This window comes from Ciona robusta, chromosome 4, assembly GCF_009617815.1.
Source record: "Ciona robusta chromosome 4, ASM961781v2".
Lineage (NCBI taxonomy): Eukaryota > Metazoa > Chordata > Ascidiacea > Phlebobranchia > Cionidae > Ciona > Ciona robusta.
In genome coordinates this window covers 5,245,835-5,262,187 of record NC_143238.1, presented here as the reverse complement: position 1 = coordinate 5,262,187, position 16,353 = coordinate 5,245,835, and the positions used below count along the sequence as shown (strand labels likewise).

Below are 16,353 nucleotides of genomic sequence, written 5' to 3'. Positions count from 1 at the left end.
AAGTTAAGTTTAAGCCGAATAATTCGTAAAAACATTTGATATCTCTCATCCAATAAATGTGGTTTCTTTCGCAAAACATACCAACAGTAACTGTACCCAAAGTGTGGCATACCGCATACACGATGCTTAAAACAATAAATACAAGATTTCACTGTTAAGAATATACGCCCAGGTTAAAACACACAGAAATTCTCAGTAAAAAGTATAGTTAACAAGCATTGTGTTGGCTAGCATTAGGCATGGTGCTTCTGCTTTACACAACAGTGGCTTCTTTTCGAAAAATCTTGAAACACAGAGCCGTAATACACAGAGCAAAAAGGCAAACAAAAATAGGAATGTAATATAAAGTAACACATATCATAGAGAAAAAAAAGAAATAACTATTTAAAATTTAAAGTTGTCATTTAATTTGAAACAAGTATAACATTTTTGTGTGGAAGTGTGGAAAAGGCAATGTATTCGTAACATTAAGGAATAAAATCTCAATTAAATTGTAAAAACATGCAACTAAAATCTTTAACACTGCAGTATAGTTTGTGGAAAAGAACTTATACTATAACCATAAAAATATTGCCAACTTTAAAAACCAGTTTTAACATCAATTGTAACTTAAACTAATCATTTAATAAAAGAGAAAACATAATAGTAAAAGACATGCTTTAAACGGTATGAAAGATAGATTAAAACAACTAATAAAAGTAATGACGCACAGTACAATATAACACAGTTAAAGCTTCGTTTATGCTACAATATTCACACAAGCTTGTGTAGTTCACGATAGGAACAAAGTCTTCTCGCATAGCAAGTCTTAAAAATCTCATAATTGACAGTAAACCTAACCTACTGTTGGTATTAAAGCAATGCTTGTGCTGCCTCCCCACTTTCAGCATGATGACTTTGTTTTTCCCTTCTACAACAATGGGGCTGCAAACTCTGCACGGTGTATATGAGTAAACCAAGCACAAGGAATATACCGACAATAACACCTGTGTACATAGGATTTGCTTATTCGTGTAATGAAGTAATTTATTTATTCAGGTTTAACAAACTAAAACCGTGATATCTACAAACAAATATTAAAGGAAAATATATCACTGAATAAAGTTAAGGCTATACTAAAGCACGCCTATAGTAGCAATTAAAATTGTGACTACGAACAATACGACACAACAAAGGGATTATTTGACGTGTGCTGCAGGAAGTAAAATAATAGTGAGGCAAGACAAGGTAGTGAGTGAAACACTACCACATTACTACTTTGCTTTTATTAAATTTTAAATGTCTAAAATACATTTTTCACATTACTTACCAATAAGAATAGGGTCAATAACGACTTTAGATTCTACTCTAAGCAAATGCTCAACTGCTGTGAATGATCCGTTATTAGATGCAGGAGTAATCTGGTAAAAAAAGAAAAATTGGCTTAATTTAAATAAAGGCAAACCTTCCTTTTTTTAAAAATCTATTTGCATACCAGCGGTTTCCAAACTTTTTTAAAAATTTTGCCTGATGGACCCTTTGCAAACAGTTCCCTGTGGGCCCCATTTTGGGAACCGAACCGCTTTATAAGCTCGACAAAACCAACTGTAATTTAAACTATATAATATATAGATATCATTATAATGATAACTAATAGTAGACCTATACCATGCTCACTCACTCCTAAAATGTGGCAGATAAGCCCATACACATCAACACTGTCAAATGGTTCCGAAACGTAATTTTGTCGGAACGCAGGTCCATGTGCGATAAAGAATGGGTGCATGTCTTGTAAAGAATTGTTGTAACCATGTGTGCCCTCTGAAATGGAACACAGATATTTATTGATATGTTATCATAACTTCATAAGAATCATAAGACATAAGAGATACATAAAATATAAGTTTAACATACTTTACTGCCCCTAGCCAAAACCATAGGCTTTAACTTATTAAAATGCATGGGAGGCATGGACAGTTAGACGCACATTTCTTTGAAACAAATTTGATTCCAATGATAAAAGTACTGCAAAAACTGAGGGTAAGCCTGCTCTCCCATACCACCCCAGGTTTGGCGCCTATGGCCTCAAACAAGAAGTGGGTTACCAGTCAGCAGTCACATATTCATAACATACTCATTGGTAAAGGATCATTTGGGTAATTCACAAGAAACCATCCATCTTTTACATTGATAAGAATAGGAGGAATTCGTATATTGTGTTTGTAATGATAACTATCAGGTATTTCATCCTTCTTCCACACAAACACTTGCTTTGAATCCATTTTCATTAAGCTCTTATACACAGTGTCAAGGTATCCTGAAAACATTAAATAAGTTTACCTTTAGCTGTATGGATTTTAAAGTAACAATTTTACAATTTTTTTTCTCTCCAGCCCTTTAGTTAAAAAGGAAAATTACTGTTAGTAGAAAAAAATACAGCACAAATGGCCAAATGCCCTTTAGTAAAGTAGTGGGAACAATTACAGTTCAAAATCCTCATATTGTTGAAACAATGAAGAAACGGGAAATGGGAAATAACAGCAAAATCACAGTCAGTAAAACAAGCTATCGTTAAAAGGTGTAGAAAAGAGTCCATTAAAAAGCTTGGCTGTTGCACCCACCATATGATAAACTCATTTTCCAAATTAATATAAATTACTATATGGGGTTGAAAGAAAAATATGTAGGCTACATATTACCTGGTTTGGGCCATATTGCTGCACCAGTACCATAGTTTATAATATGATCTGCCACTGTATCATTAACATATGAAAGGAGTGGTATTGTCTCCGTTTGGTTTAGTTCTGCCATTCCATGGTCACTGGTGATGATAATATTAACTTTGTCGTACAGATTGTTTTCAATCAGTTTCTGTATTAGATAACCTAAGAAATGGAGAAAATATAGTCAGCAGGGCAACTACAATTCTTTTGCCTGTGATATTGCTGTTTTAGATATGGAATGAATGAATGAATGAATGAAACAGCAGATATTGATAAAGACTACTTATTAACAGCAATGTAAACTTACCAATAATTTTATCACATTGTTCAATTCGTTTTGTGACCTCGTCTGATTCTGGACCAAAGGTATGACCATCATGATCAGGTTGATAGAAATACAGCAGAGCAAGCCTGATTCCCATTGCTTTTTCTCGGTCTGTTGGTTTGTTAGCAAGCCAGTTCACCACTGTGTCAACTCTGTGCTGTAAACCAGGGTAGGTATGATCGGCTGTGGCATATCTTCTGTATGCTGATGGCAGCATACCATCAATTACAGTCTCGCTTCCCACCCAAAAGTAAGTTCCCGTTTTTATCCCTTGTTTTTCAGCAGTTATCCAAATTGGTTCACCTCCCCAAAATGCAGTGTCATTCCAGGAATTTGCGTTTGCAAGGCTGAACGTTTTGTTCATACGTGGATCATAAAACTCGTTGCCTACAATTCCATGGCTTTCCTCGTACAATCCTGTAGCCAGGGTGTAGTGGTTTGGAAAGGTTTTAGAAACGAAAACATCTCTAATCCATTTCGCCTTAACGCCAGTGTTAATCAACTTGTCAAAGTTTGGTGTGTTCGTTCGGTCTCCAATGTAATTCCAGCGAAACCCGTCAAACGATATAAGTAACGTCAGTGGTGCTGATTTTGCAACTACGGAACAAACTAATGCTCCAAGCAATGCCACCCGTAAAAACAACATGACTAAACACTTCTAACAATCTAAAACTAACAATACACGTAAGAAATATATTGAACATCATTACTAAATATCCAACATTAAATAACCTACATAAACAAATTAAAAGTAGATGGACGACTAAGGACGAGTGTTGAATCAGTCCACCCCTGTCCAAAGCCAGCGTATCCGTCGCGTTATATATAACTGATATAATTGGTTGTTTTCGCTTTTAAATAAATGAGCGCCATATTACGTATTGGGGTAAATCTGATTAGCATCTTTGTTAAAATGCTGAAGCATACAAAACAGTATAACAAACACTGCTGTAAAATGTTTATAATGTTCTTCTCGTGTATAATGCTTCTTCTCGCCTTTTGAGTTCTCGCTTTTGAGTTCTCTCCTTTAAAATCCCTGGCCTTGGCCCTGCCCTACGTTGGCCCTGCCGTGTACTGTATGACCAGTCACTTGGAGCGTGGGCAGGGAGTCGGGACAATGTTAAAACAACTGTTATGCGTGTTTTCTACCTTGTATCGCTTTCAAGAACCAAATAAACGCACGCCGACATTTGAATGTGCAATTCGTAATGTGCAATTCGTAATGGCAGACACAAACGCCGTTTCCTGCCAGGACATTGAAATAGACACACGATATCGCACAGCAAATAGTATTCTCGCTCTCTAGCATAAAACGCTCGTCAGGTTTTCTAGCATTGGTTTCTTCGTTTTCACAAACAAAAGCAACCTTGCACGATTGCGTTTTTTTAGTTTATTTTTAATCAGTGAATAAACTTTGTGTTCGCGTTAAATGTTTCTAAGTAAAATATATGTTATTTATGGGCGATTAAAACGATGCAGTTCGGGAACAAAACAGCATTTGCTGAAGGTCTATAGTCTCCACGTACATGACAACTGATTTCTGTAAATTAAAAACAAGATTAAAGTCTCTTTATTTTTTGTGGCTGGCGTTGGTGGAAAGCCACTACGGCACGACAAGCCCCCAGCCAATGGTAGTGGGTTTCTACTTGGGTGAGAAACCCTTGCGGGATGTTACTGTCCTCGCAGGTAAAAGAAACCCCCATATTAGACAAAAATAGTACAACGAATGCACAGACAATGTGCAGAACATTATACATAAAGACAAAAAAATTAACACCGTGCAAATATTAAAAAGTGCCAAAACATGCAACACACACACAACAGTCAGTCATATCATACCAAAAGTTGGGAATTTAAAACATACCAAAAGTTGGGAATTTAAAAAAAAATCAATTACCGCGAACATAATCATTGAAACATTAACAAGGAAACCATGGTTCACATAATGATGGATAATCGAGTGGAGTGTACACTTTATTAAATTACAGACCAAACGGAATCGAAGCCCACAACGACTCTATAAGACGCCATCTCCTAACCAACGATGAAGTAAAGACGCCAAGTTGGTATCGTGATACGCTCGTTGAATCTTCACACATTACAATATGGTCCGGACGTTACGCACCGACCGGCTGTCACATAAGCTTGCATTGGTTGCTACGTACCGCGCTAGCAGTAGCCTTTAAATACCCAAGCGTAGCACCACTGTAGCATAATGCGGCGACGTCCACGTAGGCAAACTTGCAGCTATAACGTAACTGAGCACATCGGAAACGTAACCGCACCGAACGCAGGGATCGATGTAGCGTAATTGCAACGTGGCCAGCGTTACAATTAGGCTTTGTAAGACGGGTATAAGCTTGGTAACATTGCTAACTTTGTGTTACACTATTAAAATCCTGATATAAAGGTAGATTAAAACGTTCAATGCGTTTATACTGTAAATATTGTAATGCGTGTTGATATTACTCCAGTATTTGTGTAACAACATGGCGTCGTTATTCAAAGGTATTACGACAATGCAGAATCGGTCAAAAATTAGATCTTTGCAAAAGAATGCAGAAAAAAAAACATTGATTAGAGTGTACAACAACAAAATCCGATCCAACAAGATGTTCGCCACAGTTTCATTGTACATATTTCACTGATCTGCAAAATGCACTGTGTAGTGACTGCTTAGAAAAGCTGTCAAACTTATGTCCAGCAGAAATATAGCTGACAACACTGTTAAAGTGGTGCGCCAGCAGTTTAACACACATTTTTACACATACGCACACAACACACCAAACCGCATAATTAAAATCTATACAAAAACCTCAAACCATTATCCTTTTGGCGTCTTCGTCTTTGTTCTTCGTCTGCAACACAAACATGATGGTTACTATACTTAGTATACCATAACATTTCTTTCCGCGTGCATTTTGAACCTACGGGCAGCGTTAAAGAACTGTTGACTGTTTTAAGCGGCACAATCTAAACAATATTTCTCAAGGTTATTTCCACAGTATAACACTTCAATCATGTTTGGCGGTTTTCTAACACAATTATTTATATAGTAGGGTGGGGGGAATGGGACACCTTTAGCACATAATATCTAAATATCCTGATCGTGTTTTAAAGAATTATTAACGGTCAATAGGAGTCATGAGCATATAGTTTTATAATTTCTTGAATGTTCTTTGTTTATTATTAACCGGGCCGGAAAATAGAGGTAAAAGGTGTCTCGTCTTCCCCCACCCTACTGTATATTTTTACCAATAACAAAACTATTACACGTTACCTTGCGCTTTTTTTCTATGGCTTCAATCGCCGTCTTTTCTGAAAAATATAATCGTTAAGTATAGACTTATTACGTCATAATTACCTTCATTCCGGTTTCGCATTTACCTGACCACTTGATCATGTGACATCGCATACCAAGCTCTAAAAATGCTAAAACTGTTTATTTGAAGCTTAGTTGTTAGATACAAAACAACTTACGAAGTGGGTTCTTCTGTTGCGTCATCACCGCTTCGTGACGTCACATCTTGGCATTTTATCTAGAAAATAAAAAAAAATACGTAACAATGCCAACAGTAGGTTACCTCACCATTTCTTTTGATCTTCTTGACTTCTTTGTGCTTATAGCATAAATAAAATTAGAATAAGTATAGAATTGTTAAGAATACAAGTAAATATGCCTTGCGCCGACGCAAAACGCTCATGGGGCCCCATGAATAATCGTCGCGAAACGCAGGCGCATATAGAAACCGCATTGTGACGTCGCAAGAGTGTGGTCAAACGACGACCTAACTATGACGTAATAATAGCGAACGACAACGATCCGCATGACGAAACGAAATACCGCAACTACTTTGTGGTAATATACGCAGAATTTGTGTAAAAAGCGATGACATGTCGCGAAGACGTGTATAGTTAATATTATATTATAATTTAAACGCAAGGCACAATACCAATAAAATGTATAACCATATTAAAAATATCACCATACTATTATAATAAAACTACAATAATTATTTAGGCATGCAACACTGAATATATTAAAGAAACAGTACTTAACTTCAGTCTCAACAAATAAATCCCAATCCTGCGCAAAGAAAGCCTTATTTCAACAGTTCCAACATCCAGCGTTTAAACGAGGCGTGTAAGACCAAGTGTTTTATAGGCCAGGCAATCAACAAAAAGCGGGGAGAAGTAATCAACGCTTTGAAGTGAGATATTTTGCTCGGTAACATTGTTTTCCAGTTATTAACGAACGATATAAATCCTTTTTTTGTTGGCAACTTTTGTTATAACACTAATATCGTAAACCGGGTGTGCATAAATACGGACTATTATCGTAACCCTTTCTTTTAAAAGGCATTTCTAGTTCAAAGTGTTCCGTTTATAAAAAGAAACAGGTAAGAGATGACGGGAGGATGTTTATTTGAAAAGAAACAAGATTAATGTTCTCCGAGTACCAGCGGGAAAGAGTGGGAAACTCTGCTAAAACGTAGGACAAGTGCTTCCCAATTTTCAACGATTTTTTAAAAATGTGCATACAAATTTTGCAAACTGGGCAAGATGTTTTTTAATTAAAGGCAAGGGTACAAATTCTATATAGGCGCCAAAGCGAAGATGTACAAGTGTCGCGAAAGGTTACAATACACGCTCCAATCTACAAAGTATATTTTGTCCCCGATTCACCAGCAATGTTATGAGTTTATTAGATTTCTATAGGTTAAAAGAATTTACGGTCAGCGATTTATAAAGTGTTTCCGAATGTTTTTTGATCGAGGCATAATTAGTAGAATTCGTAACGTGAATATATCTTGTTGCATAAAAATGAGATTATACAACATGCTACAAATGTACCAGTGCACATTTGTCCGTTTTGAATACTTTTGTTTTCATTTTACTGAATTCGAAAAGTTGTTATGTAACACTGTTTCTTTGTTTCCAAAACAAGTTCTCCTTGCAGAAATGCTTGTTCTAATGCAATGTTATGGCGGTAATGTTTACGTCTTCAGCATGTTATATAAACTTTGTTATGAGTAAATAAGTATATAAATGCAAGTATCCGTAGTTAATAATAGTCAGATAGTTATTTAATCGCATATACAAGTGTATATATTATGAGTAAATAAGTATATAAATGCAAGTATCCGTAGTTAATAATAGTCAGATAGTTATTTAATCGCATATACAAGTGTATATATATAGAAATACGTCTAATCTATATCGTAGTTTGGTTGATGGGGATAATCCGCTTTCCATTGTGACTTCTGATTGCGCGTACGATGTTATCTGTCTAATTGCTAAATCCTTTTTTTTAATCCAGACAGCAGAGTGTATAGTTTTTAAAAGAGAGTGTAACGTTTTAATATACTAACATATAATACTTGTAGTGTGTAATGTAGACTATGCTCTGTTCTGTATTTAGAATTGTTCAACTACATGCACAAGTTATGTAGTAAGCTTACTATAAAAGTTTAACCAGAAATATATTTTCGTTTATGGGTGCCCTAACATAAATTTTACGTTTCATTTTGTTGCAGCTTACGTGTTATATGTGTCTAACCTTTTCAAAACAAAATATAATTTAAAGTGTTGAATGAAGTGGAAATCATGAATTACAACTTGGGCAGTCGTGGCAGTGAGCATTTAACCCGTGGAATTCTGTTTGCCAACTTCAACCAGGATTGTACATCGCTTGCTGTGGGAACAAAACAAGGGTACAAATTGTTTGCTATTAATTCGGTTGATGGATTGGAAGTAATATACGATAATGAAGGTGAGACAACTGATGTATGCTTGGTGGATCGCTTATTTTCAAGCAGCTTGGTTGCCATTGTCAGTGTTTCGTCACCTCGTAAGCTAAAAGTGTGTCACTTCAAGAAAGGAACAGAAATTTGTAATTATAGCTACTCGAACACGATTCTTTCTGTCAAATTGAACCGAATAAGGCTGGTGGTGGTACTGGAGGAAAGTCTTTACATTCACAACATTCGTGATATGAAGGTCTTGCACACGATTCGAGACACTCCAAGTAACCCTAAAGGGCTCTGCTGTCTTAGTGTTAATAATGATAACTCTTTTCTTGTGTACCCCGGCAGCAGCATCACAGGAGAAGTACAGATATTTGATGTAACCACCTTAAATGCAGTAAGCACGATAAATGCACATGACAGTCCATTAGCAGCAATGGCATTTAATTCAAGTGCTACAAAACTTGCCACAGCCTCTTCCAAAGGGACTGTGATTCGTATATTTTCTGTCCCCGATGGTCAAAAGCTGTTTGAATTCCGGCGTGGTGTTAAACGCTGTGTTTCTATTGGCTCTCTTGCGTTTAGCCCTGACTCGTTGTTTCTATGTGCTTCAAGCAACACCGAAACCGTCCATATTTTTAAACTGGAACAAGCTGGAGTTGAGAAAGCCCCAGTTACAGATGAGGGAGCATCTTGGATAGGCTACTTCAACAAAGTACTGAGTAATTCAGCAAGTTATCTGCCAACCCAGGTGTCGGAGGTGCTCAACCAAGGCCGTGACTTTGCCACTGTGAAACTGCCATTTCAGGGCTCAAGAAACGTCTGTGCAATCACAGTTCTTCAGAAACTGCCACGAGTTCTAGTTGCAGACGAAGATGGATTTCTCTACATCTATAACTTGGATCCCACAGAAGGTGGTGAATGTGTCTTACTTCGGCAGCATAATGTAGCTCAGTTTGGTCAACAGGCGGCGCAGGATATCCCAGAGACCTCTGCCGCATATCATGACAGTGATTCTCCTCCCCACTTTCATTCCACATCAGTCAACGAACAACTGGACATGCCTGAAACACTTCATGTTGATACAAATGTTGTTTCAATAAATGAATCTTCGAATCACTAAACACTGATTTAACTCAGTACTGTGCTTTATGCGTTCGTAATTTCATCTTTGCTACTTGATTTTTAATTTGCCCAGTATGTATTAAAATGCAATGAAATTGTACATAACTGCTTTAAGTAGCAAAACAATGTGTTTAGCTGGGAAAATAAAATTTGAAACAACACAATTTACCCTAATTGCCATGCATACTGGGCCTCTGTACTTAATTCCTGTGCAATTTTATGTTTGCAACATAACTCCTTTACGTGTGCAGGCTTGGTACTCATGAAAAAGTCAATATACTGCTATAAATAAAAGTTTAAATAAGATATTTTTACTTCGGTAGACTCCTCTTTCACGAATACTTTGTAATTATTAAATTGTTCTGATTTTTTTTTATTGCATGACTGTATAATTGTACTTACATTGCATCCTAGATATAGGTGTAGTGTTAAATAACAGCTGTTTCTCATTTATTTTCTCCTGTTTTACCAATATTATTAACATTGTTGCCGTTTGTGTATACGCTTTTTTATCGTTCCAATACAGTGCGTTAACTGTTGTAAGTATCGTGTAGTAGGAGTGATTTAGAGCAGTGCAGAGCAGTTGTAACCAAAATGGCTTCAAACCCATTGAGAAACCACTCGCCCACGCAAGAAAAAAAAAGGAACAAACAGTGAAGCAAACAATAAATGAAATGAACAAAATCGTATGTTTCATCATATCTGGTACTTTCCCAGTTGTAAAATAAACAAAAAGGATTTTCTTTGCGTAATTGAGACACCGTAAGTAAGTAAGTTGTGTTTTAAATTTACTTAGTACGAATACAATGAGGTGTTCTTTTCTCTATACGTTGCAATAACCCTCATGTAAAAGTGCAGTATACGATTTCTACTATATGGGCAAACGAAATGTGACGCAAGGTTTTTGCACGAAAATTCTAAAAGATGTTTCGAAATTTAGTATATTTGATATAGTGTTCCGCTTTTATTTAATCAATTATATGTGTATTTTTAAAAACTAAGCTCAATTATATAAAGTATACTTCGTATTTTAGATTACTGTTCAACAAATTTACCTATATATAGTGTATACTGAATAAAATAGACCGGATTATTATGGCGGAAAACACCCAAACTACAATTACCTCTGAAGAAACGATTAAGATTACTTTAAAAACGCCAAAGGAAAAGCAAGAATTCACAGTTTCACCCAAAATATCTGTAAAAGATGTAAGTAACTGAATGACCATTATGGCCTAGTACTTATTATATGCAAATTAACTGAACAATGCATTTTAAATGGATCCATAATATTTGAATCTTTTACAGTTAAAAGTTGAGGTGTCAAAAAAGTTCAACGCCACAACTGAGCAGCTTGTCTTAATATTCTCTGGCAAGATTTTAAAAGATGCTGAAACGATAGACCATCATATGATAAAGAATGGACACACTGTTCATCTTGTGATAAAGTCAGCATCACGTGCCCAACCAACCCCCCCACCCCCCACAACTACTCAAGCTTCTGATGCGCCAACATCTCAGTCCTCCAATTCAAGTTTGCCATTTAATCTCGGTGATTATGGTTAAATAGTTATGCATGTTTTCACTTTCATTATCTTGCTGCTTTAATTACTGTTAAATTCTAATTTTCTTTTTTTGATAATTGTCTTCTCTTGGTTGTTTTAAATAATTTGATCTTAGGTTTTATATGTGTTAGAAGTCTGGAGGGATAGGTAAAGTATGTTTAGTAGTTATGCAAGTTTTCACCTAAATGATATAGCTGCTGGTATATTGGAAAAACTAGCTTTGATTTGTTCATGTTTTTTGAGGCTGTTTTAGTTAAACTATTTTTATATGTTTTAAATAGTTAAATTGCCTAAGGAATTGATATTAAAAAGTCCCATTTAACTTGGTTCCTCTTTGGCCCGATATTTGATACTCATATCTAATGTTAGTTTTCCTGTACAAGATAGCAGACCTATCTCTTACATGTATATAAATTGCTTGTTGTTTATTTAATTAGGAACAAACCTACAGAATTTACAATAAACATAGCTTTGTGTTTTTAAAACTGATATTATTGCACACAGGCAGCATGGGTGGCTTATCAGGGCTTGGAGCAATGGGGTTAGACTCACCCAACTTCATGGAGATGCAACAACAAATGCAGAGAGAGATGCTTTCCAACCCTGAGGTATAAACAGCAAAACTTAAAATTGTAAAAGGAAAAAAACTTTTTGTCTGGTAGAAATATTGTCTGGTAATATGTCCCAAAGTTAATTTTTGAAACGCCTTTCAACTTTAAAACCTATTTTTTCTCTATATGTATTAAATAGTATAAATCATTGCTAGGTGATAAAAGGTGTTGAATTTTTTCCATGCAGATGTTGCAACGAATGATGGACAACCCACTTGTACAAAACATGATGTCGAATCCAGAAATAATTCGAAATATGATGAGTAATAATCCACAGATGCAGCAACTGATGGAGGTAAGAGCATTATAGTAGGAATCATATACTTTAATTTTTACCAAAGTCTGGGGAGACAATGTTAAACAGTTGTCAAACATCATGTGTGAACCTTATTGTATACTGCAATAGATTTTGGCTCTGCTTGTTTGTATTAACACTTTTTGGTTTATTGATACTTTTAAATTCGAAATGTCCGAACAGATTTTATTGGTGCACAGGATTTTTTATTGTTTACATCAAAAGGCCCAGTTTCCATATGGATTGGTGTTAATCTGCTTAATGGTTTTAATATCTTACAATTCCTATGTGTTTCAGCGCAACCCAGAGATCACACACATGTTGAACAATCCACAACTTATGAGACAAACCATGGAACTTGCAAGAAACCCAGCAATGCTCCAAGAAATGATGAGAAATCAGGATAGGTGGGTTTTCTACATGTGTCTAACTTAGCTTCATTTTAAATCATTAAGACTTCCAAATCAATACCATTTTCCTGTTTTGATGCGAAATGTTTAACAAAAAATGGTTTTATTTTCCAAAAATGTTGCAGTGTGACATAAATTTGAAGTAAAATAGTTTTGTTTCTTCTTTTAAAAGATATGAGAGTTACTTATGAGTTTATGACTGTTAGGTTTTTAGGTGCAAATCTCAATAAAACTATCCCAAAATCTATGCACTATGGTTCACTAATAATAGGATTGTTTTTTATCCAACAGGGCACTTAGCAACCTGGAAAGCATCCCTGGAGGTTATAATGCATTGCGTAGAATGTACACAGACATACAGGAACCAATGCTTAATGCAGCGCAGGAGCAATTTGGACAGAATCCATTTGCTGCTCTTAATGAAACTTCTAATAGTGGTAAGTTAAACAAGTCATCGCACATGTTTTATTTCTATTTGTATAAGAGACTGGAGATGCCATTTAGGCAAAATAGATCTTTTTTATTGTTTAATTGGTTGGACTTGATTTTTTTCTGTAATGTTTGCGGAGCACCAGGTTTGTTACGTTTAAACATGTTACTTCAGTTCAAATTATTTGGAGACTTGGCCAGTTGGCCACCAATGTTATAAAACGTTTCGAGAATGGGTGTTTATATGATGATAATTTATATTCAAACAAAGCTATTTTGCGTTACCACAATCAATATGCCTAAGTAATAAATTGCTCCATTTACCATCAATGTATTAAAGATGATTGTACTGGTTAATGGTTAGTGCTTCATCTTAAATAAAAAATGTACACTTTTTTACTTATCAGTAACCAACTCCAACCGTTATATTTGTATTTCTTTAAACAATTTCTAACTTTAAATATATATATACATAATTTATAATTTTTATTCCCTTTTATGGGTGTTTATATATATATATGTATAAATAATTTGTTTATTTTCATTTATTCCACAGGGGCGAGTACTCAAAACACTGAAAACACGAACCCCCTCCCTAACCCATGGGGTTCCTCGCCGCAAGCAACTACAACATCAACAACTTCATCAACAAATAGACCAACAACGACCCCATCAACTAATACAGCAGGATCAGGTGAAATTAATCAACATTAAATTCATGAACAATTTTTTTAAGTGTCGGGAATATTAGGGAAATGGTTTTAGCATTTATAAAATTCAGATAGCTAAAACCCAGTTTTAATTTAACTTAGTTTATGGATTGCTGAGCATTGTATGGTTAATATTTTAAAACAGTTTTCTGTGCACTGTACATAACTACCTTGTGGGTTAAGGACCTGCCCTGATCTAAATTTTAGGTCTAATGTTGTACCCCACCAAAAGGCTAGTTCTCGTAAAAAACTTTTTTGGGAGAAATGGTATTGTAATTTGCTCGTTAACTTGTGTATAAAAAGTCCACTATTTATTAATTAATGTTTTCTTTTTCCATATAAGGTTTATTTAACAACCCGGCCATGCAAAACCTGATGCAACAAATCACTGACAATCCAAGTTTAATGCAAAACATGATGACGGCACCTTACATGCAGGGTATGATGCAAAATATGGCAGAAAATCCAGAGTTAGCAAACCAGGTAAACTATATATGTTAAAAATAAAGTTCTAATTCAATGTACTAATTTCCAATGGTATCTGGTTTCTTGTATGCTCGCTCTGGTATACACAGCGGTTTTTATTTTAGTATTAAATTGTACAATAGCATTTTTTTAAATGAATAAACAAAATTTGGGCTAAAAAATTAAGATAACTTCTTGTGAGTTTAGATCGCTTTAAACTAAAATTAAGAGCTTTGAAACAAATATGTAAATGTAACATCCATTGCGCAGATATTTTCACACAACCCATTGTTTGCAAACAATCCCGAGATGGCCCGTATGATGCCACAGATGCTACAGCAGATGCAGAGGCCTGAAATGCAAAATCTCTTTACCAACCCTCGTGCCATGCAGGCGATGATGCAAATGCAAGCAGCAATGCAAACCTTACAGCAAGAAGCACCAGGGCTCATGACTGGGTATGGGCATGCATTTATTCATTAAAAATGATCATCATTTATTTATTTTTTCTGCACTATCTTTATAAATGCCAAAAATTTTTATATTTTTACATTTTTGTTTTTACAGAAAATTAGTATGTTTGCATCTTTTTTGATTAAATTCTGTGTCCAAATACATTTTTCTCCAAAGTTTGTATATTTTTTCAAAGTATAAAGTGGCTCCAAAGTTTGAAAACTTCTTCAATGTGCAAATTCTTGTTTATTTGCAGACTTGGGCCAACTGGTGCAGCAGTTCCACCAACGACTACTACAACAACTTCAACCCCAAGTTCGACAACTACAACCAACAACCCAGCAAGTTCACAAGCATTGCTCAACCAAATGATGCAAACGTTAGCAACTGGCCCTCCAGCAGCTGCAGCTGTAAGTTCCTTTACTAAGTTTTTTTAAAATAAACCGCTTTGTAAAAAAATTTTTGCAATAGCTTTTAAAATAATTTCAAAATCTCTTTCTAATAAATGAGGTAAACTAAAACACTAATACTTATATCTCAGCTGTTCTGTGTAAGTGTTGCATATATGTTCTTTTTCCCTCTAAAGACTTAGGGAATGTTATTGTTTTGTGAAATACATGGTTATAATTAGTTTTGTGTCTTAAGAAATGTATTATCATTGCAGCTGTCTCCAGAAACTCGTTACCGGGCACAACTTGAGCAGCTTTCAGCGATGGGTTTTGTAAATCGTGATGCTAACATTCAAGCTTTAACTGCTACAAATGGCAATGTTAACGCTGCTATAGAATTTTTGCTTGGTTAATTATAAATTAATTCCCTGTGAATAAATAAATTGTACGCTATTCTGCCATTGAAGGTAATATTGTCACCGGTGTAGATTAATTCCAACTTTTTCATGTTACAGATTTTAACTTAGGCCGTATTTATGCTGATTAATAGTTGCCGGAAATACATATTCAGTTCTCATCATTCCTTTTTGATCATGAACTAAATTAAACTTTAACTGTATGTAATTGATTCATAATTTTTGTCATGAATGTTGCTGGTGTTTGTACTTACTGTGATGGTAAGTAGCCAAAGAATTTTGCTTCCTTGTGTACAGGACATTGCTTGTTATTATATTATACTGTACAGGCAAAGAAACTGCATGCAATTTCCACTTTGCATTGTACGTGGCATTCTATTGCAAGTGGTATTTTTATTTTATTGTGTCTGTCCTCAAATTGTCGGAATAATTTTATTGATTAACTGATATGTTTAAGAATCTGCTAAATATTTATACTATAAAAATACTTGTACATAGTGTATACAACTCCTGCGTATCTTTTCTTTGTTGTTGCTAGAACACATGTTGCCTAGTGTTGAAATTAGGTTATAATTAGAATGTGCGGCATTTGTGCTTAAATAATCTTGAAACAGGTACATTGTTTTATTCTTAAATTGTGTTGTGCAGGGCTTGGTTTTCTGTAAGAAAGTGCATGAGTGAGTGTTATTTCTAAGCAGCATTCTGGGTGTA

General features: G+C 35.2%; 3 protein-coding genes across 3 annotated transcripts; 2 read left to right on the top strand and 1 right to left on the bottom strand.

Annotated features, from left to right (window-relative positions):
- Nucleotides 1-48: 48 nt before the first annotated feature.
- On the bottom strand, nucleotides 49-3,733 carry LOC149736991 (ectonucleotide pyrophosphatase/phosphodiesterase family member 5-like). Its single transcript, XM_089876508.1, has 6 exons — nucleotides 3,010-3,733; nucleotides 2,679-2,864; nucleotides 2,114-2,296; nucleotides 1,661-1,800; nucleotides 1,310-1,400; nucleotides 49-986 (listed from the first exon to the last, which is right to left on the bottom strand). The coding sequence occupies exons 1-6, from the start codon at nucleotides 3,671-3,673 to the stop codon at nucleotides 853-855; spliced, it is 1,398 nt and encodes a 465-aa protein (XP_089732634.1). The 5' UTR covers nucleotides 3,674-3,733; the 3' UTR covers nucleotides 49-852.
- A 4,457-nt stretch (nucleotides 3,734-8,190) lies between these two features.
- On the top strand, nucleotides 8,191-10,442 carry LOC149736990 (WD repeat domain phosphoinositide-interacting protein 2-like). The gene has a single exon (XM_089876516.1). It carries the CDS (start codon nucleotides 8,635-8,637, stop codon nucleotides 9,895-9,897), a length of 1,263 nt encoding a protein of 420 aa, XP_089732642.1. The 5' UTR covers nucleotides 8,191-8,634; the 3' UTR covers nucleotides 9,898-10,442.
- A 464-nt stretch (nucleotides 10,443-10,906) lies between these two features.
- Nucleotides 10,907-16,277, top strand: LOC149736989 (ubiquilin-1-like). Its single transcript, XM_089876507.1, has 11 exons — nucleotides 10,907-11,108; nucleotides 11,208-11,451; nucleotides 11,969-12,072; nucleotides 12,263-12,370; nucleotides 12,668-12,777; nucleotides 13,072-13,217; nucleotides 13,766-13,903; nucleotides 14,263-14,402; nucleotides 14,655-14,842; nucleotides 15,094-15,247; nucleotides 15,502-16,277. The coding sequence occupies exons 1-11, from the start codon at nucleotides 10,995-10,997 to the stop codon at nucleotides 15,637-15,639; spliced, it is 1,584 nt and encodes a 527-aa protein (XP_089732633.1). The 5' UTR covers nucleotides 10,907-10,994; the 3' UTR covers nucleotides 15,640-16,277.
- The last annotated feature ends 76 nt before the right edge of the window (nucleotides 16,278-16,353 follow it).